Source organism: Planococcus citri, chromosome 1, assembly GCF_950023065.1.
Source record: "Planococcus citri chromosome 1, ihPlaCitr1.1, whole genome shotgun sequence".
NCBI lineage: Eukaryota > Metazoa > Arthropoda > Insecta > Hemiptera > Pseudococcidae > Planococcus > Planococcus citri.
This window is the reverse complement of record NC_088677.1, coordinates 85,381,168-85,406,128: the sequence shown is the minus strand read 5'-3', so window position 1 is coordinate 85,406,128 and position 24,961 is coordinate 85,381,168. Positions and strand designations below refer to the sequence as shown.

Genomic DNA, 24,961 nt, shown 5'->3' with positions numbered 1-24,961 from the left:
TTTATTTCTCGTGTTAAGACATTACAACTGGCGACGAGGATGCTTTTTAAATATGTTCTTATGTGCGAATTGTTATGGTCGACGATGTAAGAGATAATATCTCCGATTCCGATAATTCCTCCGAGTCCGGTGCGTCGTTTTCTTCATGCGAAATGGCGGCTAATATTCCTCCTCCGTTTGGTCGCTTCGATGCTACAAAAGAAGATTTCGAATCATGGTTGGAGCAATTTACCAGTCATCTCAATTGCTACAAGGTTCTCGATGCCGACAAAGTTAATTTTCTAATTGCGTCGGTTGGACCTGAAACTTACTCTATTATGAAGAAAATTTCAGTACCGAAAAAGCCGAAGGATATGGATTTTAAAACGTTGACTGAAGCCTTAATTGAACATTACAACCCATCACCGCTTTCAGCAGTATGTCGCTACAAATTTCGCTCCCGTGTTCAACAAGAAAACGAAGATTTCAATTCGTTTCATGCTGCTTTAAAGGAACTAACGATCGGATGCGAGTTTGATACCGATGCACGTTTAGACGAGGAGATTCGAGACCGCATTATTGCGGGAGTACGTGATACGAGTTTGCAAAATTATTACTTCTCTACCCCGAATCTTGCGTTGAAAGATGTTATTGCTCGTGCGAAAGCTGCTGAACAAGCAGGTAAGGGTGTTACTCAGTTACAATCTGCTCCGACTGGCGAAACTGCTACCAATTTGTCAAGGTCGAATAGTGATAACTCGATGAACAAAATCAACGAGTCAGTGCGTAAGAAGAAAAAACCCCAATCTGCCGCTGCGTCGAATACGTCTTCTTCGAAGAGTGAAAAACCCAAATCTAATTCCTCATCGAATTCGTCATCTCAAGTCATCGTATGCTACCGTTGCGGACGAAAAGATCACAAGGCAACAGAGTGCAGAAATTGCAGTAAGAATACAAAATGCAAAAAGTGCAGTAAAACGGGTCATCTTCCTAGTGTTTGCGGTATGTCTAGATCTGAAATGATACGTGCGTTAAACGAATCTCAGTCAGCCAGATCCGTTAAAGTGGTTGATATCGCTAGTATTTCCGCCTTAAGCAGTGCTCCAACGCCGAAGATAAAACTTACCTTATCAGTAAATGGTCGTGATGTACGTTTCGAAGCGGATAGCGGTTCTGCTTACACTTTATTATCGAAGAGTGAAGCACGTCAGTTTGGTTTGTTATCAAATATGCGAGCTGAAAATATCCCACTTACTTCGTACACTGGTGGTGAACTTACTATCATCGGTATTGTACCTGTTACGGTTTCCTACAAACAAAAATCACTCGATCTCGAACTGCAAATCGTCGATGGTGATTATTCAAGTGTTGTTGGTCTCGATTGGTTGCTACCTTTAAATATCGATATTCGAGATCATTGCTACAAACCTGCTAATTCCGAGAACGTTATCAATCAGACTGTTTCTGAACATGTCGAGTTGAAAAATGGTATTTTACGTTTAACCGAAGAGTTCGCGGATATTTTTGCCAGTGGTATTGGACGAATTCCAGATGTCGAGGCTGAAATTTATTTGAAACCTGAGACTGTTCCGATATACTGTCGAGCTAGACCAGTTCCCTATGCGCTTCAAGCTGCTGTTAATGCTGAAATTGATCGTTTGGTCGCCGAAGGAGTTTATACGCCTGTCACTTCTTCAGAATGGGCTACTCCAGTTGTGCCAGTGATTAAATCTGACGGTCGTGTACGTTTAGTAGGCGATTATAGCGTAACGGTTAATCGCCATATTGTCCCTGAAGATTACCCAATTCCCAATGTGGAAGAAACATTTCATGGATCTGGTAATTGTCGTTATTTTTCGAAGTTTGACATCAGTGAAGCTTATATGCACATGTGTACTACGTTGAACGCTTCGAAAATTTTAACGGTGAATACTCCAAAGGGTTTACACAACGTGAATCGTATGAATTACGGTGTTCAATGTGCCGCAGCGAAGTGGCAAAGATTTATGGAATCTATGCTGAAAGATCTTCCAGGATCATGCGTTTTCTACGATGACGTTAAAATCGCTTCTGCTACTGCTAAAGAACATTTAATGCGAGTTCGTAAATTTTTCGAATTATGCCGTAAGTTCAACATTCGTCTGAATAAGAAAAAGTGCGATTTTCTTACTGATCGTTTAACCTACCTTGGTTACGAAATTGATTCCAATGGAGTTCATAAAACGCAAGAGAAAATTGAGGCCGTTTTAAATGCTAAACAACCTCGTACTGCGGCTGAGCTGAAATCGTTTCAAGGCTTAGTGAATTACTACGCGCGTTTTGTTCCTAATATGAGTCAATTATTTGCTCCTTTGGGTAAACTTTTGCAGAAAAATGCCAGATTTAAATGGAATAAAGCTTGCAGTGCTGCGTTTGAGAATATTAAGAAGGAGATCGCTAGTGATCGCGTTTTGACTCATTTCGATCCGAGCAAAAAATTGATTCTAGCAACCGATGCATCTCCGGAAGCGATTGGCGCCGTTTTGAGTCACGAAGATGAAAATGGTGAGCGCCCGATTGCGTTTGTTTCTCGTAAGCTTACTCCTACAGAGCAGCGTTATAGCCAGATTGATAAAGAGGCACTTTCCATCTACTGGGGAACGCGTAAGTTTTTCAATTACTTATTTGGAAGAAAATTTACGTTAATTACTGACTGTCGTCCTCTTCAATCGATTTTCGCCGCTCATGCTGCTAAACCTTCTCTCAGTGCTACCAGACTTTTGCATTACGCCATCTTTCTGCAAGGTTTTGACTATGAAATCAAGTACCGACGTTCCGAACAGAACGCCAATGCCGATTTTGTCAGTCGTTTTCCTTACAACGAAGTCGATGTTAACCAAATCGATACACCTACGTTTCTACAGAAAGAGTTGTTGCAGAAAATTCCAGTTACTGCTGCTCAAATTGCCGAGGAAACTTTGAAAGATCCTATCACAGCTTCTCTACTTCGTCAGCTGTCCGGTGAAGAGCAATGTTCGTTAAAGCCCAAGGAGTTATGCGAATACTCTTTGTATAATGGCTGTATTTTTTGTAACGAACGTGTTTACATTCCTGCCAAATTTCGCGATGCGGTTCTACGTGAAATTCATTCTGGTCATCTGGGAATTGTAAAATGTAAACAACTCGCTCGGAGCTACGTTTATTGGCCGAAAATCGACCAGTGCATCGAAAAAATGGTCGCGCAGTGTGAAATTTGCGGTAAAAACGCTCGAAACGCCGATAAACTTCCGCCTCATCAGTGGGAGAATCCTAAAGCTCCGTGGCAACGTGTGCATTTTGATATTGGTACACTCGATGGTACGAATTTACTCATTTTGGTCGATGCTTACTCGAAATGGGTAGAAGTTTATCCGATGCAGTCAATTACTACTGAAAAGGTCATCGAATGTTTTGTCGAATGTTTTAGTCGTTTCGGTAATCCTACTGTGCTCGTTTCAGACAACGCTCCTCAGTTTGTTTCATCGGAAATGAGTACCTACCTGCGAAGTATTGGCGTAAAGCATGTTACTTCCCCTCCGTTCCACCCTCAGTCCAACGGGCAAGTCGAGCGCTATGTACAGACGGTGAAAAATGGTTTAAAATGTGACACCAAAGGCACTTTAACTCAGCGATTGGCTCGATTTCTACAGTCCTATCGTCGTGCGCCTAATTCTACTACAAATAAATCGCCATTCGAATTAATGTTCAGTCGTTCAATGAACACAACGCTCGATCTACTGCTACCGAAGGATTCTGAGACCAAGGAGATTGCGGACGAACCTAGACGATCATTTTGTCCTAATCAAAAGGTTCAATATCGCGTTTATAATAAAAGCGAAAAATGGGCCTATGGTTTTATACATAGTCGTCTTGGTAAAGTGCTGTATTTGATCAACGATAATGGTTCCATCGCGAAGCGTCATGCAAACCAAATTCGAAGTCGTTCGTTCGATGTTGCTGGAGCTGTTTCCTCTACTCCTTATTCGTTTGCTGATCAATTCGAAGATCAAGAGCTTCATGATCACGATGTTCATGAGCAATCCTTTCAAGAGGCTCCTGCTTCGCCTCCTCCGGTTCTTCGTCGTTCTACTCGTGACAGGAGATCCCCGAAACGTTTTTCCCCTTAGTGGGGGAGGTTGATACGTATTACTTCGGTAATATTATTATTTTTATCGATATAGCGCGATCTATGTTGTCGTAGGCGCAACTTATTACTTTTATTTCATCATCTTTTTAGTTTGGTACCTTTATTCTTACGTGTGTTTTATTATTATAAAGTTTAATATGTTTTGTAATGGTTTCTTCTTTTATTTCTCGTGTTAAGACATTACAAGGTCACTGCCATAAAATCCAAGACTAATTTTAGAGTTCCACTGAGTGATTAAAAATTAAAAAAATCGTTTTTTTTAGGTGTTGGGAAGGGGGAGTTCATTAGCGTTCCGAAAATATTTTCTTCTCGAATATTTTGAATTACTCGTATTCTATTCAACTTACCAAAACATCGAAAGATATAATTTTTGAACTGAGGAAATATCTTTGAGGAACGCAGTGGTGCCAATTTTTGTGGTGGTTGAATAATCATTAATCACACTAGGCAACTTTTTTTGGTATTTTTTTTTGTGTTTGGGTTGAAATGGGCTTAATCGATAGTTTAGACCCCAAAACAAAAAACAGAGTGGGATTTTTCAATTTGAGTTGTTTTTGTGGTCAGGAGACAGGGATCAAAATTGCAAAAATGGTGTGTTTGCTCTATTTCTCGAGTTTGTGGCGACATCAGTATTATGTTTCAAAAAAAAAACCAAGGTCATATTCGGATTCTACGCACTTTTCTAAGTAAACATCTATCCCCGATTTTTGATTTTCGAAGTTTCAAGCGCAAACGACTAATTTTTCGAAATACTTTCGGAGGGCTTGGGGCCCACAAAGAGAAAAAATTCATTACGCTACATTAAAATGGGCGTTTGAAACTTGTATTGACATTCCAATCAAAATTTTTACATTTTTTTGTACATTTCAATTCACCTCACGTAAGATATATGGGCAAATAACTCATTGGTGGGGGGGGGGGTCAAAATGGGGGGATGACGCTGTAGTCCGCTCTGTACCCCAGAAAAACAAAGTGAACCACCACCATACCATTTTTGAACGATTATAAATATTACGATCAACAGATGACGCTATTCCAAACCCCCTTATGTTCGAAGCGCCGTAGGTCCATCTCCCCCCCCCTTGGGACTGGAAAATCGATCAAATGGCTTATCTGATGGGAGAGACGTACAAGTAGAACAACATTCGTTTCAACCATTTTTGAGCTAGAGTCAACATTTTTCGAGATCTTGGTCAAGACCCAATGGGGTGGGGGGCTAAGATCCACAATTTGGGGAGAAGCTCACTCGGCACAGTAGGAGACTCCTCGGATTCGTTTTCAGGCCATCAAAATGGACCAATATACCAAAAATCAGCTTACCACTCCGATTTTCCCTATTCGATGCGCATTTTATTAGACCATAGGGTGTAAAATTATTTACTTAATATTGAGGGAGGGAGGGGGAGGGGGAATAATTGTATATGTGTGTGCACTAACCAGCACTAACGAAACTGAATCGAACTATGTGGGTTTTAACCCTTTCAACAACGTTCTTCCCCTTTTTTTGTAAATCATTTTTCCGTACCCCCCCGCAAGTTTTAAAAAAAAAGGTGGGTGAAGGGAGTGTGCACTAACGTTGGGGATGCGTGCACTATCCAGCACTAACCTAGCACTATCCTTCTAGGTGGTTTTTAACCCCAATTCGTGAATGGGAGAGTACCGCGTTTCCCTGTACCCCCCCCCCCACACATTTTTAAAAAAATGGGGGTGAAGGGAGCGTGCACTAACGTCGAGGATGTGTGCACTATCCAGCACCAACCTAGCACTATCCTTCTACGTGGTTTTTAACCTCCTTCCGTGAATGGGGGAGTACCACGTTTCCCTGTACCCCCCCCCCACATTTTTTAAAAAACGGTGGTGAAGGGGGCGTGCACTAACTGCGGGGATGCGTGCACTATCCAGCACTAACCTAGCACTATCCTTCTAGGTGCTTTTTACCACCCCTCCCAAAATGGGGGAGGTACGGGGAAATGTTCCCGAATGTATTAATAATCTAGTTATTTTATGAAATAACGATGTGTGATTAGCTAAATCATGAAATGAACTGTTGTAAATTATTTTATTACATAAGTATAGGTAAAATCTTACGCGAATTAGGTAGAAAATCACAAAAAAATTTGCAAATTATGTTGGAAAAACTGTGAAAACCATTCGCGCTATATAAATATTTGCTGGTTATTACGATAGGAAGTTAAATTTTTTTTTATTTTAATTCAGAATTCGCTGGTTATCGAATTCTCTTCGTTTGTTAAATCCTTGTATTTTCGTAATGTTATAGCGACGCGTTATTATTGTTTCGAACGTTGTATTAGAAAAGTTTTGCTGAGCTTTTAAGCTTATTTTGTTTACGTAAAGTTTCATTGAACCGAAAGGTCAATGATCTTGTTTATAAATATATCCTAATATTTCAATGAAAGTTTTGTCGGTTTTGTTTCTTTGTGACTATTTTATAACATGATAGCAGAGACGGTGGTTTTTTAAAGTTGACGATCTTTCAACGATTTTTTGAGAAAAATGTTGTTTAAGCGACTAATCGGAGGGTCCAAAAATATATTCAGCTTTTCAATTATTAATGGCATATCAGTGAACAACAACGAATGTGATGTATTCGACTGTCTAAAGGAGAAAACCTTTCAAAAATCAGAAACCGAAATCACAAAGGAGAAAACCTTTCAAAAATCAGAAATCGAAATCGCGAAGGAGATAACCTTTGAAAAATCAGAAATTGTAATCGACAAGGAGAAAACCTTTGAAAAATCTGAAAATAAGCGATGCGACGCGCCGACAATTAGAAATGACGACTACAACGATAATTCGGATGGTGGTAGCAGAGTTGGGGCGATTCAGAATCTCTGAAATGAATCGTGAGGAATCGCAAGGGTCGAGATTCTGAATCCGATTCTGAATCCGATTCTTTTTGAAAAAGAATCGCATTTGAAAAGAATCGGATTCTTTTATTTTTCGCGAATCGCAATTTTAGAGGCTCTCGATTCTTTTCCAATTTGCGATTCTTTATATTTTTTTTTTCATTAAAAAGTGGTAGCCGGGGAGCCCACATAAGGATAAATTGCACCCCCCGTCGATCCTCCGGGACAACTTTTTTCTTAAAGGGGGAGTCCTAAGGAACATTTCTAGCCCTTGTACTCAAAAAAAAAAGTGGCCCTACTTACAAAATGGTGGCCATTTTGATTGACAGGTCAGCCGAAATCGCAGATTTTGCGTTCCAACATAGAGCTTGCTCAACATTTTTCAAACTGTACAAAGGTAGATCGAAAGATCAAGCAAAAATTTATCACCTATCAAAATTTCAAGTGCCAAAGTGCGTTTTTCGATTTTTGTTGAATTTTTGAAAATCAAATTTAGGCCAAAAATGTGGGAAAAAATCAAAATTTTACCAAATTGACCAAGAAAGCTGAAATTTGGGATGTACCATATTTTCGACATGCCAAATCGATTGGAAACTGTTTCAAACCGTTTTGAGCAGTTCTGGAGCCTCCAGTAGATTTTTAAAACTCGTAATTCCCACAAAATTTCACCAAAATGGTGTTGGAAAACTGAAATTTATTCTGCAAACTAATTTCAATACGCTACGAAGTCAACTGCAGGGAAATTTCAAGTGGTTTTGGAGCCTCCAGCGATTTTTTGAAAATTACTGGAGCCTCCAGTAGATTTTTGAAACTTTAAATGTTCACAAAATTTCATGAAATGGAGATGGAAAGCTGAAATTTACTCTGCGCTCCAATTTTAACACACTCTGAAGACGACTTCAGGTAGGTTCAAATCATTTTGGAGCCTCCAGCGCCTTTTTGAAAATTACTGGAGCGTCCAGTAGATTTTGGAAACTTGAAATTCCCGCAACATTTTACCAAATGAAGTTGGCAAGCTAAAATTTACTTCGCAAACTAATTTCAATACGATATGAAGTCGACTACATGGTGGTTTCAAATGGTTTTAAATGGTTTTGAAGCTTTCAGCTACTTCTTGGAAATTTCAATTTTCCAAAAAACACCATAAGACCTCTCGAAAAGTGACTGGAAGCTCCAAAACGACTTGAAATCCACCAGCAGACGAGTTCGTAGCGTAGTAAAATTAATTTGCAGAATGAATTTTGATTTTCTAGTTTCTACCTGCGTTTGATGAAATTTTTAGGAAATTTTAAAGTTTCAAAAATCTACTGGAGGCTCCAGTAATTTTCAAAAAATCGCTGGAGGCTCCAAAACCACTTGAAATTTCCCTGCAGTTGACTTCGTAGCGTATTGAAATTAGTTTGCAGAATAAATTTCAGCTTTCCAACTCCATTTTGGTGAAATTTTGTGGGAATTACGAGTTTCAAAAATCTACTGGAGGCTCCAGAACTGCTCAAAACGGTTTGAAACAGTTTCCAATCGATTTGGCATGTCGAAAATAGGGTATATTCCAAATTTCAGCTTTCTTGGTCAATTTGGTGAAATTTTGATTTTTTCCCACATTTTTGGCCTGAATTTGAATTCAGGGGTGCTAACCGTATCCGCAAAAAACCGAAAACCGTAACCGAAACCCAAACAAGAACCTAATTTTAGCCATTTTCAAACCCTAACTGAAAACAAAAACCGAAATTTCATAGGTTTTTTAAAAACCGTAAAAAACCATAACAATATAAATGAAGCAGAGTGAGTGAAACTGAAACCTAAACCGATATAATTTATTTCGGTTTTTTTCGGTTTTCGGTTTGGGTTTTTTCAGTTTTTTCAATTTTTTGGGGGGGAATTTTTTCACATTTTCAATTTTTGAGACTCGAAAACCAGGGAAATTGATAAATTTAATGAACCTATCCAATTGGGTCCTCGGTTGTTGACTTGTTGCTTTTTGGGTTGTTGAATGCCAAAATGCTGAATGCTGAAATGCCGGTTGCAGGTTGATTGATACGTTGATAGATGAAAGAGCTCACTTGCTCAGTACTGTGTCAAGTGTCATTATGAAATAAATAACGTTAATTATTGATGAACAAAAACCGATTTAAAAGGATGTTCCTGGAAGTACCTATACTGAAAACTAATTAAACTAAATTTTATGTAGGTATTTCAGATTAATTATTTCTATTACGCAAGATAATTTTTTCCAATTCTTGAGGCTGGGGTGAAAACATGAAAAGCTGCAAGATAGCCGCAAGGCATCTTGAAGAATTATCAGTTTTGAATTTGGAACTTATTTACCTTCATTTCAGGGCAGTGAACATAAACAGGGAAAAGGCTCGGAAGAATAAAAGAATCATTTTGCCCCCCTAAATTTGAGATTTGTTACGCATACCGCGTTCAATTAAAAAAATCGCTTTGTGTTTTGAGATTGAGAAATTTTGAAGAAATTAAAAAAAAAATATGTAAAACCAAAAAAAAACCGAAAACCGAAACCAAAACTGAAATTTTTGTAAATAAAACCGAAACCCAAACCGAAACTGAAATTTTGAATTTCAAAACCAAAACCGAAACAAAAACCGAAAAATGTCAACGAAAAAATTGGAATGAAACCGTAACCTTAATAAAAATAATTAAGGTTAGCACCCCTGATTTGATTTTCAAAAATTCAACAAAAATCGAAAAACGCACTTTGGCACTTGAAATTTTGACAGGTGATAAATTTTTGCTTGATGTTTCGATCTACCTTTGTACAGTTTGAAAAATGTTGAGCAAGTCCTATGTTGGAACGCAAAATCTGCGATTTCGGCTGAAGTAGGGCCACTTTTTTTTGAGTACAAGGGCTAGAAATATTCCTTAGGACTCCCCCATTAAGAAAAAAGTTGTCCCGGAGGATCAACGGGGGGGGGGTGCAATTTATCCTTAAGTGGGCTCCCCGACTATGAGGGGTAAGGCTGAAAAAAAAGTCGCGGTATGTCACGATTTTTGAATCTCAAATTTTGGTAGACACCCTGAATTTGATTTTTTTTTAAGCCGATTTTCTTTCTTCAAAAGGTGTGAAAATTAAATTCTTTTGAATTTTTTTTTTGTAATTTTTCAAGTATTTTAATTTTTTTTCTTTGGTCTAGGTCTATGTTTGACTTTGCTTGACCTCTTAGTTTTAGTTGTTTGGACTTCGGTTTCAAGTTTTATTTCTTGGTTTGGCAGTTGTGTTAACTCATAACTGTTAGTTCTTTCTTTGCTGTTTAAACTTGTAATGTATTATGATGTAGACGTAGATGTACTGTGCTAACTGCACTAGATAAAAATGAAAAATTTGATTCAATTTAAATGAAAGGGAACATACATAGAACACGGACCGTTTTATATTTATTTTATTTATTTACTGACGGAGTACTTAGTAAAATAAAACAGCGATAAAAGAATCGCAAAAAGAATCGCAATTCTCGCGATTCCCACGATTCTGAATCGCGATTCTTGTACAAAAAGAATCGAAATTCTCAGAATCGGATTCTTTTTTCAGAAGAATCGCGGGCAAAAGAGTTCGATTCGATAAATCAAAGAATCGCCCCAACTCTGGGTGGTAGCGATACGCAAAAATTGAGCGACCGCGCAGAATGCAATTCAAACGTGCAGAATGGCGAGAAAACAAATGGCGATCTTTTTTTGAAAGCACAGAACGACGAGAAAACAAACGGCAATCTTTCTTCAGAAGCCCAGAATTTCAGTTTTTGGTACGGCGAAGATGGTTTCAATAATGAAAATTCGAATTCCGTGAGAATCTACGACGATTTTATTGATGGCGAAATTATTGTTCCTCCCAAACAGAGTAAAAACAATTTTGGTAATGTTGGTATTGATCTTTTTAAACGAAAATCGAATATTTTTTTGAAACAAAAGTCAAACGATCATTTTTGCATTATAAACGAATCGAAAATTTTTAAAAGAAAATTGAATGGTAATTTTAGTGTGGGAAACGTTTTTGGGAAAACTTCCATTTTTTTAAATCTTGTTGGAAACCATGTCGATCGTTTCATTGAAAGCACAACAGTAAGAGTGACGTTTTATGTTCATGGCGAGTTGAGGTCAATCACCTGGAAAAAAAGAAAAAAATTTGTCTATTTATTTGAAATAATCGTTGATGAAAATTGCGTTCTGATTTTCGGAAATTTATTAATTAACGTTTGTGATTGTAAATATTCTGTTGAAAAGCTTAATTTCGGGTTGATAAACGGAATTTTGATTCGCGATGTCCTTTTGGTCGATTTTGATAAAATTTATCAAAATTTATCTTTCCAATTTTCACAATTATTCGTTTCCTTATGGACTTTTGTACATTGCGTTTACCTCTCTTTATCAATTCTCGTTGTTTTAGTAGTTTTTGAGGAAAAATCGGATTTTTGTTTTGAAGAAAGTTTTCATCGGAGAACTTTAGTGAAAATCGGTCAATTAAATGAATACGTCATACGAGTATTTCGAATACCTTGTTTAAAATGTTTTTTGGTCGAACGAATTAGCAGTGATGTAATTCTGGGAATTTTCCATTTGGAAATTTTAACTTTTGGGATTGAAAATTTTGAGAATATTTTTTGGATAAATATTTCAATTGTTGAATCACTTGACAGAATTTCGATAGATGTTTACGTAAAACTTGTGGTAGTTATTCTGGTATTTAGCTACGAAAAAAGCTCCGTCGATGGGGGGAAAAAGATGTTGATTTCGATGTCACTTTTGTTTTTGTTAGAAAAGAGAATTTAGAGTTTGATGTACGAGGAAACGATTCAACTTACAATCAGGTGAATAATTTGAGAGATGATAATCTGAAAGTGGTGAAGGGCCTTGTTTTAAAAAATGCGATGTATTCGGCGGATTTGGTCCTAGATTTAAACGAAAATAATTTGTTTTTAAAATTCGATAAGTAAGAGAAGTTGAACAAATGTAGGGTTGTAAAAAACGACGTTTATTTTTCTGATTGTTTATTTGGTAATTTTTCTGGAATAAGCTCGTTCTTTTCTGTCAGATATTCGGTTCTGAATTTTTCAATTGAATACTGTTTGGTGATCAATATGTTTCATAGCCCAGAAAAAGATTTTGGTTTTAAAAATAAATACGATCCGATATACGATGAAAACGGTAAAATACACTTGTTTTGGAACAGTAACGTTCTCCTTGTGTCAATATAGTTTTGTCTGATAAAACAGAAGATAGGTTTGAAAAAAGGTATCGGTTCTAGGATCATTGTTGTTAAAGATGATTCAAAATTTGATAATTACTTACCGTAATCGGAAATATACGTTTTGGTGTGGCGTCGGGTAATCTATTCATTTAATTATTACGTCTTAAGTTTAAGAAAAACTTCGGTATATTCTTTTATATTTTCGTGATTATTTTTCAGTTTAAGCAAAATTATTTTACAAAAAAACTTGTTTACGTTTATTTGATGATTGATATTCGTTATCAGTATACTTTATTTTTAGTTTGCTCGTTTTGGTATCTGTGATTTTGTAAAATATTTTTGTGGGGGGGGGTGTTGGAAAAACTGTGAAAACCATTCGCGCTATATAAATATTTGCTGGTTATTACGATAGGAAGTTAATTTTTTTTAATTTTAATTCAGAATTCGCTGGTTATCAAATTCTCTTCGTTTGTTAAATCCTTGTATTTTCGTAATGTTATAGCGACGTGTTATTATTGTTTCGAACGTTGTATTAGAAAGGTATTGCTGAGCTTTTAAGCTTATTTTGTTTACGTAAAGTTTCATTGAACCGAAAGGTCAATGATCTTGTTTATAAATATATCCTAATATTTCGATGAAAGTTTTGTCAGTTTTGTTTCTTCGTGACTATTTTATAACAAATTAGGTGGAAAATCACAAAAAAAAATTTCAACATAGCCAAGATTTTTTTGCGGGAAATTATCGAGGGTGGCACCCTGAATAATTCCTGAGAGTTACCACCCTGTAACCCTCTTGCTAATTTTTTTATGGTGGGCAGAACCCTCCCCCCATGGGTTTTTTGCAGTTTTATCCTCAGAGGTTGATTTTACATCAAAAATAGCTTAGTACTTTTTTAATCTATGTCAAGTTCCCTACTACTTTTATCCATCACCTTTTTCCCTCCGACCAATGGAAGAGGAAGGGGACTCTAAAAATTGATTTTTCAGCTAAAATGCCATGAAAAGCACGTAACCCTTACTGTAACATCATATATCATGTATTTTATAATCATGGAAGTGTTCTAATATCTATGGTGCATATTGAGACCATCCCTCCCCCCTCCTCACTCCCTCCCATCTTGCCCTTGGTTGTGTAAGTCGCGTATTTTTACCTTCATTTCTTACTTTATCACAGTTCATTCATTGAATTACATACTTTAACGAAACACACCTCGTATATGTATAAAATAACTAGGTATAAAGTGTAGAAAAAATTTGATTACACACTTTCTCAGCTAATGTATGAATTAGCTAGTTATTTCATACATTACCTGGAGTCAATACATTAACGGTAACACTTGTACATACATACTTGACATATCTATTGAATGAAATAACTGAAATATGATGAACTATTCAATATCAATTTAATTCTTTTTTGAACTGCGTAATTACATTCTACCCATCGGTTTCCTTATTCTGTTTTAGGTTCATTTTCTGCAGCCAAAAGGTGACGTTTTGGCACTAGCAACACAACTAATAATGATAATAATAGAAAAAGATGGTTACGCAATCAGATATTTATCGAGTAATGAATATTTTGCTTTTGATAGGAGTACTAGTCTTATTGCCTTTTTCGTTCATCTGTACGATAATTCACCTTTATAAATTTTTCCGAAGTAACAATGCTCAAACTTTGGCCACAAAAAATTTAACTGTTTATTGTATCTATCTGTTATTAGCTTATGTTTGCGCTTTAGTATTCCTATTGTTTTTATTCATAGAACCTGAAAATTATTGGAAACATTTGCTTTCATTCATTCTCTACCTGGATTTTAATATTGCTTTTGTAAAATTCATTATCGCTTTAGACATATGCTTGTGCCTTCGAAAAATTTCTGTATACCTACAACGACCCTTGGGTTCTCAAAACAAAAAATTTTTTGTTTACTGTCTTCTTGGGGTATGTTTACCTATGGTGTACACCATTTTCCTGATAATTCTCTTTCGTGAACCAAATAATCTGGATCGTTGGCACGATCCAGATTATTCTAGGTATGGTGGTAAGACTGACAAAGTAATTTGGAAGAAACTCCCCTCGGCGACTTTTACCATTCGCATTATACGTTTTATTCCAATTTTTGGAGCATTTTGGTACCTAAGATCGGCCAGTATTAATAAAACAGAATTGTGGACACGATTTTCGTTACATATACGTCTTATTATTATGATCGGTGGATTCTCTACTATTTTAACAGTTGCAGAATTAATTTCTTCGAGGTTCAACTATGATCACATTTGCAGCGAAGAGGTCGTAAACGACATTTTCATTGCGTTAAATCTTATCGGTATTACGATGGAAGGAGCTGTTATTGGGGTATGTTTCACGTTTAGGAAAGAAACATTTCGACCTGTACCTACTGCAACTCGTGTCACCCCACACACCAAAACCACTAATACGAGTACAACCACTTCTAGTTGTTGAAGCAAAAACTAGTAAAATATCACCAAATTTTGAAAACTTACGAGATATAGGTAGGTACTTGACATTTCCTCACTCAATGTGAAAATCTGCCATGCCAAATAGACCTTTGGTTAAAACAAAGATAGCGTAATCAAGTACCTACCAATTTAATTAGGTAAGTACTTTTAGCATTAAGAAGAAAATTATAAAAGAACGAAAGAGTACAGTAAAGTTGATGTAAATTTAAAAAGCTCGCCCGCAGGTAAATCAAAAAAGCAGTTTACAGCCTACTAATGAGATTAGAAAATCATCAAAGAAAGACGAAAGTAGATATTATATCTGGAAAAAAATTGACATTTTTAGTAATGATTTTTTTAAATTTTCCTAAAAATAACGGATGCATGAATCTTTTATTTCAAAAAAAATGTTGATGTATACTTATTATCACTTAATTTTATTATAATCTAGAATAAGTAGGTAAGTATGTAAATTGTAAACCTATATATAATTTGAGTTCATGTGTACCTACTTGCATTTACCAATACAGCATAATTATGTAATTTATAGACGTACGTGTTTTCATTTTTTTGTTAGCCTGCAAATAATGTAGCTACATTTCAATTCGATTCCTATTCATAAATTAAACTTTCAACGAATTTGAGCCGACTTTTGGGGCACAATGTTCTGAGAATTGAGTGAAAATTTACTGCGGTGGAGTAGCAGTCAACCTTAAAGGGTCAAGAGAATGTGTAATGGTCAGGGATATGGACACACTGCTGGTAATTTGCCCTTCCTATCGGGTAATGGGACAATGTTGTATGTAACATTGTCGGATTTACGGTTCAAATAGATTATTATTACGTTCTCTTCCGCGGTACTGGCGTGTCGTGGTCTTTCGGTGAATTAGTTTTCTCTTCGGATAATTTGTTTATTTTTGTTAATTAAACGGTTGAAAGTACATGTGTTTCTCGTTACTACTTGGTATGGAATCAATTACTTCTACCTAAAGGTACTCTATTGATTTATTTCCATTTGGACCCTTGTGGGAAATTGTGACCTATGAGTCAAGTTATTCAATAGATAGGTGTCTGCTTGTACTAATTCTAACATCAGGTAGCTTGTAGTTGTCTTTCTTTTACATTGGCGCCCGGACATTTCAAACAATTATTTATTATTTAATGTTATATGGTTTGAAATCCATTTTTTTTGAGTACTAAAAAGCACAGGCTCAATTTTCTTTATTTTTTTTGAGAAATCGCTCCATTAGTGAATTAAATGTATTTTCCTTTCTTATTCATAATCGTTATTTTGATATTTTTATTATTTACTTACAAGGTTTAAAAAGTAGAAGCCTTTTTGAATTTATTTACTCTTGCTCCATCAGCAAATTGAGGGAAATTATTTCGCAATCCTATGTGTATTTTTTTTATTTTTCTGATTATTTATGATCGTTATTTTGACATTTGTATGATAATATCAAAGGCTTAAGAAGTACAGGTCTTTAATTATGTTTAGGTTTATTTGCTCCATTAGCATTTATCAAACATTCTTGACGATTTATTTACTTTTGTCTAAAAGAAATAGCTAACCAAATTTTCGTATGTTTAAAAAGCTGTAAAAAGAGGCTGAAAAAACTGCCATAGATAGGGCAAACGAGTCCACCATAAAAAAATGAATCGCAGTCTACTCAATTTTCCATGAAGTAGGGAAAATTTTGAGCAAAATTGGCGATACAAGAAAAAGCTTTGGCTAACTTTTTCTTTCTTGTTAAAAAGTCACAAAATTTATCAGTCTCGCATGTTCTCAACATATCGGAGAACTGATCAAAAATCAACAAAAATTGACATTTTTTTTATTATTTTTTTTATGATAATTTTTGGCAAAACATTCTCATTTTCGCAAAGTAGGTACTTCATGTTTGACTCTCGCATCCATTATGCGAATCAATAGTAGGTCCATTACCTAATTTGTACCTTATGAATTGTTACAACTTTATCTTTTTATCGATTCAAAAATTCAAATTTTGGGAAATTTTTGCGGATATTCCATTTTATCTCGAAATATTGTTACTTTTCAATATCTGATAACGAATTAAAACATCACAACTTTGACATTTAATAATCATGTTTTTATGGTCATATCAATCATTCGATGTTCATGTTCCCATAAGGAAAATTGTACAATTTTTTCTATCAACGTCAACAATGTAACAACAATTCGGTCTCGGCTCAGCTTTAATTCAAATCAAAGTATAATCCGAAGAACTGGTTCAGCTTTAATAATTAGCTCTGATTCGTCACGCTAATTTGGTTCAGCTTTAATTCATCTCCAACGATGTCACGTCAATTTGGTTCAGCTTTAATCATGCAGCGATCAAAATTGTAAAAATACTCATCTTGTAAAATTCAAATCGATTATGTAAAATTTTTTTTCAATTACAACCTTGTGCTGAATGAAAAACAGACAAGGAAAGATTATGTAAATTATGTACCATTTTTACAATTGTTATAATGTTCCTTTTTCAATTGTTATCATGTAAAATTTTTTTTCTTTTCAATCGATATCTTTTGTAATGTATTTTCTTGTTTTGCATAACATTTACATGTAAATTATGTCCGAGCAAAATCTATTGGCCGAATGACCACCAAAATAAGTTACTGCTGGAAATCTTCTCAAAATAGAAAGTCTACTCTCTTCTAATATAAATTCAATTAAATGTCTGTGGGCTAAAAGAATTAAAAAAGAACCGAAAACAAGTACAGGGGGCAGGATAGTAGAGGAGTCAGTGTGGTCGTGTTGGTCCAGGGCTGTTCCGTATGTTCACTGTGCTTGTCTCCAGTTCTCTTTGAGGGCTGGAAACAGGTACAGGGGGCATATGTAATGGTCAGGGATATGGCCACACTGCTGGTAATTTGCCCTTCCTATCAGGTAATGGGACAATGTTGTATGTAACATTGTCGGATTTACGGTTCAAATAGATTATTATTACGTTCTCTTCCGCGGTACTGGTGTGTCGTGGTCTTTCGGTGAATTAGTTTTCTCTTCGGATAATTTGTTTATTTTCGTTAATTAAACGGTTGAAAGTACATGTGTTTCTCGTTACTACTTGGTATGGAATCAATTACTTCTACCTAAAGGTACTCTATTGATTTATTTCCATTTGGACCCTTGTGGGAAATTGTGACTTATGAGTCAAGTTATTCAATAGATAGGTGTCTGCTTGTACTAATTCTAACATCAGGTAGCTTGTAGTTGTCTTTCTTTTACAAATGCTTGGGCGATGTAAATAAGTATTTAACTTTAAGCATAGAGAAAAGATTCTTAGATGAGTTTCAAACGATCAACTTACTCAATTTTCACATTCTCTTCATCGTATAGCAAAAATTGGGATTCATGGAAACAAAAATATAAAACAAAATGAATGATCCACTAAAGAAAATACAGAAAATAGCGACAAGCATTTCGCAATATTAAGATTATCCAAAACTTCTCAGACAGAGCACGACCACTCGGAATATTGCACATATAATTAAAAAAGCAGTAGGGTGCACCTTATCTTGGAAAGCTGGAAATTTTCCACCCCACATCCACCAAAGTTGTTACCTCAGGTACGAAAATGTTTTGTATGAAGCTCTGCAAATTTGGTAAAAATAATAGGTACATGATGGAAAATTGATGTCCGTAGAAATTTTTAGTAAATTTTTCAATTGTTAAGTTATAGAATCTTTATTAAACAAGCACATTATCAACCTTGATCCTCCAAATGACTTTGGTCTCCTTGTATGATGCCACCAAAGCTGAAAAATATCAAAACATCACTTCTTTTTTGGGAGCACGCTAATTCTCAAAAGTTGTAAGCCTATAATAATTTTTTGTACCCTCTGCCCAACTCAAACCACCAAAAAGAATTAATTTTCGATTCATCTTGTAGAATTTTTCTCCCAAAAAACGCATTTTTTGGCTATACTGTCCACATGGGCAGGGGGGTGTAAGGGGGGGCGAAAATTCCGCTTGAAAAAATTCATTGGAGGTACCCAACAATAATCCATCATAATTTTCCAAATCTTGGGAACCGGACCATTTCGCCTACCTTACCTGGGAATATACCCTTTCGATTATTCAATAAAAACCAGCAGACAAATGCAGACAATGTTGGATTTTTTCAAATTCGTCAAAAAATAAGAGTGGAAATTTAGTGATTGAATAATCAGTGTGAGGGCGAATGGGAAAAGGGACCTCCCGACCAAAAGTAAAATTTTACAGGGGGGGAGGGTTAAAGTTTTGCGTTATTTCCTCTGTTATTTTGTAAGTTTATGTATGGCTATTTGAACTTCGAAGGTTCTACATACTACCTAACATTCACGCACGTCCTCCAATGACCTCTACTGGCCAAATTATGCACTACAAAGTTGATAGATTGAGTATATTTAAGTTTTTTAGTATTTCATTTTTAATAAAAATCTGATTTGCGGCTGATTTTGGCGATGTTTTTCTGTTCTTTCCTGTTATTTACGTAAATTTCACACTAAAATTAGTTGTGTATCATTAGAAAGTCGAATTCCAAAACACTCTCGGTGGCTACGTGTGTGCACAGACGGCTCTTCACGCCGAAGGTCGCGGGTTCGAGTCCCGCAGCTGACAAAAATTTTTTAATTTTTTTTTCACGTATTTCTTTTTAAAGTCATGAGTTTTTGTAAAATTTCAATTTTTTACGCATTTTTACGTTTTTTTCAAATTTTTTGCGTCATTTTTCAATTTTTGTGAGTAATAAAATTATGCATGCCTCGCTTAAAAGTAAAAAAATTTGATGAAATGATGAAAATTGAGGCCTGTTGAGGGTTCCACTCGATTTTTAAAGAGTCCCTACGAAAATTTAGCGAAGAAAACAGAAATTGATTTTTTGGTAGGGAGGTCCCTTTTCCCATTCGCCCTCACAGTTTGACGTGGTGGTGTATTTTTAGTGTGCGTAGCACACTATTAGTTTCGGTCTGAAGGTGAAAAAATTCTTTGGAACGAATGTTCTCTTAGATGGACGGGCCGATTTTTTTGAAATTTATTTACGTAGATGCGGCTTGACTTGAGGCATTCAACGCCGTAATTATAATTGCAATTACTCAATTAGCTTCTTGAGTAATTGCAATTAATTACGAAAATTTGTACCAAAAAAAGAATAAAAAGGGGAAAAGGGCCATATCAAAAGGGAAGCCGACAAAAGCGAAGCGACATCAGTTAAATTTTGAAATTTATGTAACACCACAGGGGTTCTAAAATCTTTTCTATTGTTCAATTTTTGAATTTATTTTTCAAAATTGAACAATGAAAAGATTTTATCAAAAGCGAAGCCGACCCCTGTGATGTTATATTTATCAAAAGCGAAGCCGACACCCTTTGTGTTCACTTATCTGCCGGTTTTTATTGAATTGAGCGAACACAACGGGTGGTAAAAATTTAATTTTGAAGAGCATGTTGGGGCTCCACGTGGAGCTAAACTTTAAATTTTCGAAATTGAACAATGAGAAAGTTATCAAAAGCGAAGCCGACATCCGTTTTAAAATGTAACACTGCAGGTGTCCTAAAATATTCTTATCTACAGTGTTATCTTTCCCATTGTTCAATTTCAAACATTTCTCTATTGTTCAATTTTGAGAAAGGTTCTTAGAACAGGTGCAGGTGTTTCACAAAGCGCAAGTGACTGGTGGGTTTTGTTTACTAAGGGTAGCCACCTGCTTTATATACCTAGACAATGAAAGCACACCAGTCATTTGCGCTTTGGCTGTGCTCCAGAGAAGTTCTATCCGTGTCGCGTTATACTTTCGAGCTTTCATTATTGTGCTGTGCATTTGATGTTGCATAGTGCTTTCGAGCTTTCGTTTTCGTGTATAGTGCTTTCAATATTACGTTGTGCTTTTGATATCTCGTAGTGCTTTTTTAATCGCGTTGTGTTTTTGAGCTTTTAAACTTTCAGTTTTTATCAAAATCGTGTTGTGCTTTTTTCAAAATCACGTTTTTTTTCACGTTTTTTTTTTTCATAATTGGGTTGTGCTTTTTTTTCAAAATCGCGGTGTGCTTTTTTTTGAAAACGTGTTGTGCCTTTATTTTTTGAAATCGCGTTGTGCTTTTTTTTCCAAAATTGTGTGGTGTTTTTTTTAAATTGTGTTGTGCTTTTTTTTCAAAATCACATTGAGCTTTTTTTTTGAAATCGCGTTGTGCTTTTTTTTCTGGAATCGTGTTGTGCTTTTTTTCAGAAATCGGATTGTGCTTTTTTTTCATTATCGCGTTGCGCTTTCTTTTCAAAATCGCGTTGTGCTTTTTTCCCGAAATCTCATGTTTTTTTTTATTAAAATCGCGTTGTGCTTTTCTTTTGAAATCGCGTTGTGTTTTTGAGCTTTTAAACTTTCAGTTTTTATCAAAATCGTGTTGTGCTTTTTTCAAAATCACGTTTTTTTTCACGTTGTTTTTTTTTCATAATTGCGTTGTGCTTTTTTTTAAAATCGCGGTGCGCTTTTTTTTGAAAACGTGTTGTGCGTTTATTTTTTGAAATCGCGTTGTGCTTTTTTTTCCAAAATTGTGTGGTGTTTTTTTTCAAAATCGCGTTGTGCTTTTTTCTGAAATTTGCGTAGTGCTTTTTTTTTGAAATTGTGTTGTGCTTTTTTTTCTGGAATCGTGTTGTGCTTTTTTTCAGAAATCGGATTGTGCTTTTTTTTTTCATTATCGCGTTGCGCTTTCTTTTCAAAATCGCGTTGTGCTTTTTTTCCGAAATCTCTTTTTTTCATAATTGTGTTGTGCCTTTTTTTCCGAAATTGAGTTGTGCTTTTTTTTCAAAATGGCGTTGTGCTTTTTTTTTGAAATCGCGTTGTGCTTTTTTTTCTGAAATTGCGTACTGCTTTTGTTTTCATAATCGGGTTGTGCTTTTTCCCCATAATTGTGTTGTGCTTTTTTTTCAAAATCGGGTTTTGCTTTTTTTTCTGAAATCTCGTTTTTTTCATAATTGTGTTGTGCCTTTTTTACCAAAATTGAGTTGTGCTTTTTTTTCATAGTCGCGTTGTGCTTTTTTTTCAAAATGGCGTGCTTTTTTTCCAAAATCTGGTGGTGCTTTTTTTTGAAATGGCATTGTGCTTTTTTTTCATAATCGCGTTGTGCTTTATTTTCAAAATCGCGTTGTGCTTTTTGAAATCGCGTTGTGCTTTTTTCCCGAAATCTCATGTTTTTTTTTTTGAAATCGCGTTGTGCTTTTCTTTCCAAAATCCCGTTGTGCTTTTTTTTTCAAAATCGCGTTGTGCTTTTTTTCCAAAATCGCGTTTTCCCAAATTGCTATCCCATTGTGCTTTTTTTTTTTTCATAGTCGCGTTGTGCTTTTCTTTCCAAAATCGCGTTGTGCTTTTTTTCTGAAATCCCGTTTTCCCAAATTGCCATCGCGTTGTGCTTTTTTTTCATAATTGCGTTTTCTGAAATCGCGTTGTGCAGTTTCTCAAAATCGCGTTGTGCTTTTTTTAAAAATTGCGTTGTTTTTATTTTGAAATCGCGTTGTGCTTTTATTACAAAATTGTGTTGTGCTTCTTTTTCAAAATCGATTTGCGTGGTTTTTTCAGAATTGTGTTGTGCTTTTTCCAAAATTGAGTTTTTTTTTTCAAAATCAGGTTTTTTTACTTTCAAAATTGCGTTGAGCGCGTTGTGCTTTTTCTCAAAGTCGCGTTTTTTTTCGAAATCGCGTTGTGCTTTTTTTTCATAATCACGTTTTCCAAAATCGCATAGTGCATTTTCTCAAAATCGCGTTTTTTTCCATAATTGCGTTGTGCTTTTTTTTCAAAATCGCGTTGTGCTTTTTTTTCAAAATCGCGTTGTGCTTATTTTCTCAAAATCGCGTTGTGCTTCTTTTTCAAAATCAAGTTGCGTGGTTTTTTCAGAATTGTGTTGTGCTTTTTTCCAAAATTGAGTTTTTTTTTCAAAATCAGGTTGTTTTACTTTCAAAATTGCGTTGTGATTCTTTTTCAAAATTGCGTAGTGTGTGCTTTTTTCCAGACTGCTTTTTTCTTTTTTTCAAGGTTTTTTTTTTTTTTTTTTTTTGAAATTTCATTGTGCTTTCAAAATCATAGTTGCGTTCTGCTTTCAAAATCCCAATCGCTTTTTTTCAAATTTGCGTTGTGCTTTTTTTGAAAATCGCGATGTGCTTTTTTTTCAAAATAGTGTTGTGATTTTTTTTCAAAATCGCGTTCTATTTTCGAAATTTGCGTTGTGCTTTTTTTCAAAATTGTGTGGTGATTTTTTTTCAAAATCGCATTGTGCTTATTATTTTAAAGTCGCGTTGTGCTTTTTTTGGTAGTTGCGTCTTTTTTTGAAATTTTGTTCTAGTTTTTTTTTTTTTTGAAACCACGTTGTTACCTAACTAAATAGGCTACGCACACTATTCCAGCTGCGCTTTAGCGCAGCTGTCTAGTTTTAATTTGTACCTACATTTTTCAAACTCTTTTTTGTTTGATCTAAAAACTGTATCATACACAAACGATTGCTGACTGAACAAATTCATTGATTTCTAAATTCTAGGCGAATCATTCGCGAACGAATTGAATAATTTTTGGTAATTTTGGCGAGTCAAATATCAATTGAACAAATTGATTGATTTATAAGTGAATCCATTCGCGAACGAAATAATCAATTTTTAGAGAATCATTCACAAATAAATTGATCAACTGTTAGCGAATCATTCGCGAACGAATCGAATAATTTTTGGTGATTTTTTCGAATCGATTGAACAAATTGATTGATTTATAAGCGAATCATTCGCGAACGAAATGATCAATTTTTAGTGAATCATTCGCAAACGAATTGATCAACTCTTGGTGAATCATTCGCGAACGAACTGAATAATTTTCAACGAATTATTCGCGATCGAATAGATTGGTATAAGTTAATTACTCGTTCGCGAACGAATCGATCCATTTAATTAATTTTTATTGGTTCGTAAATTAATGAAATAATCATTTCGTTAGCGAACGATTCGCAAAAAATTAATCTATTCGTACGCAAATGGTTCTCTCAAAAAATTAATCAATTCGTTCGTGAATGATTCCCTCAAATGAATTGATACTCTCACGAACAATTCACTGAAAAATGAATCAGTTCATCCCTAAAGAATTTGTGTCAAAACAGACCATTTTGTTCAAAAAACAATTCTTTAAGAATTCGGACGTCGTCACCTCAAACTATCGTTTAGTGATTTCAAACTATCGATAATTATCGATAAGGAGAAAAATTCAAGGATTATCGTTGAGGAAGAATGTTATCAATAACTATCAAGACCTACATTTTTTATTTTTTTGCAGATTTTTTAAAATTATTATTATTTTTTTTTTTTTCAATAAAATGACTAAATTACAGATTTTTGTAGAAAGAATTGATAAAACTCAACAATTACGAGTACTCTTCCAAAATTTAGCCAACTTGGATGAAATTTTGACGAAAACGTCAACTGAAAAACGACCTCCGTGTATGTTTAATTAGGCAACATAATCAACAGCAGCGGAAAGCTTTCTTCAACGCAGTTCGCGAGTAATACACGTATCTCATTTTTCTTAAAACCAGAACAAAGTTTATGTTTTCTTCCGACAGATAGCGCTATGCTTCCCTCGCTTTTTCGAATTCCATTTTCGAATAATTACTTACTAAATTTAAACCTCGCAAACCAGTCGACTTTTTTTTGAAAATTTTGACCACAAAAAAACAAAACATAAAATACACGCTTTTTAGACTATTACGACAAAGCGTTAGTCTATCTTACAATTTTTACAATAAAGTAGACTATTTTGGTACCTAATTTTGACGAAAAACATTTTTTTTGCAATAAAAAAAAACAAAACAAAATTGAAGGGTTCCCTTCCAAGTCGGCCTAAGTCCATTTTTATCATTTTTGAGTTAGCAGCGCCATCTGCTGGTACAGGTCGGTTAACACCTTTACCACCTTGTCCCAACACCTGACGTTACTTTTTTCGCTCAGGAGCGCTGTTTTGCCGGATCAGGGGGAAAAAACCGAATATTTTACTCATTTTTTTTCTTCAGAATAGACGAAATTTGAAGGTGCTTTGAATGAAATTGTTTCAGAAATGTATTAAATTAATGATTCGTGAATTTTTTTTTGAAAAAACGCATTTTTTCAGCTCTTTTTCGAAATTTTTAACATCAGATTATTCCAAAGTGGCCTAAGTCCACTTTTTCTGACTCTTTGACGTGCTCTGGAGCTGAAAATACGCAAAATTAAAAAAATACCAATACGGTACTTTAAAGCAGAAAGATCAAGCTTCACAACCATATAAT

General features: G+C 35.2%; 1 protein-coding gene across 1 annotated transcript; it reads left to right on the top strand.

The window, feature by feature from the left end:
• The first annotated feature begins 74 nt into the window (after positions 1–74).
• LOC135837053 (uncharacterized protein K02A2.6-like) lies at positions 75–4,124 on the top strand. Its single transcript, XM_065352195.1, has one exon. The coding sequence runs from the start codon at positions 75–77 to the stop codon at positions 4,122–4,124; it is 4,050 nt and encodes a 1,349-aa protein (XP_065208267.1).
• Positions 4,125–24,961: the final 20,837 nt, after the last annotated feature.

What these genes read in the sequence shown, in the direction of transcription:
- LOC135837053 (XM_065352195.1), top strand. Translation starts at nt 75, where the DNA reads ATGGTCGACGATGTAAGAGATAATATCTCCGATTCCGATAATTCCTCC.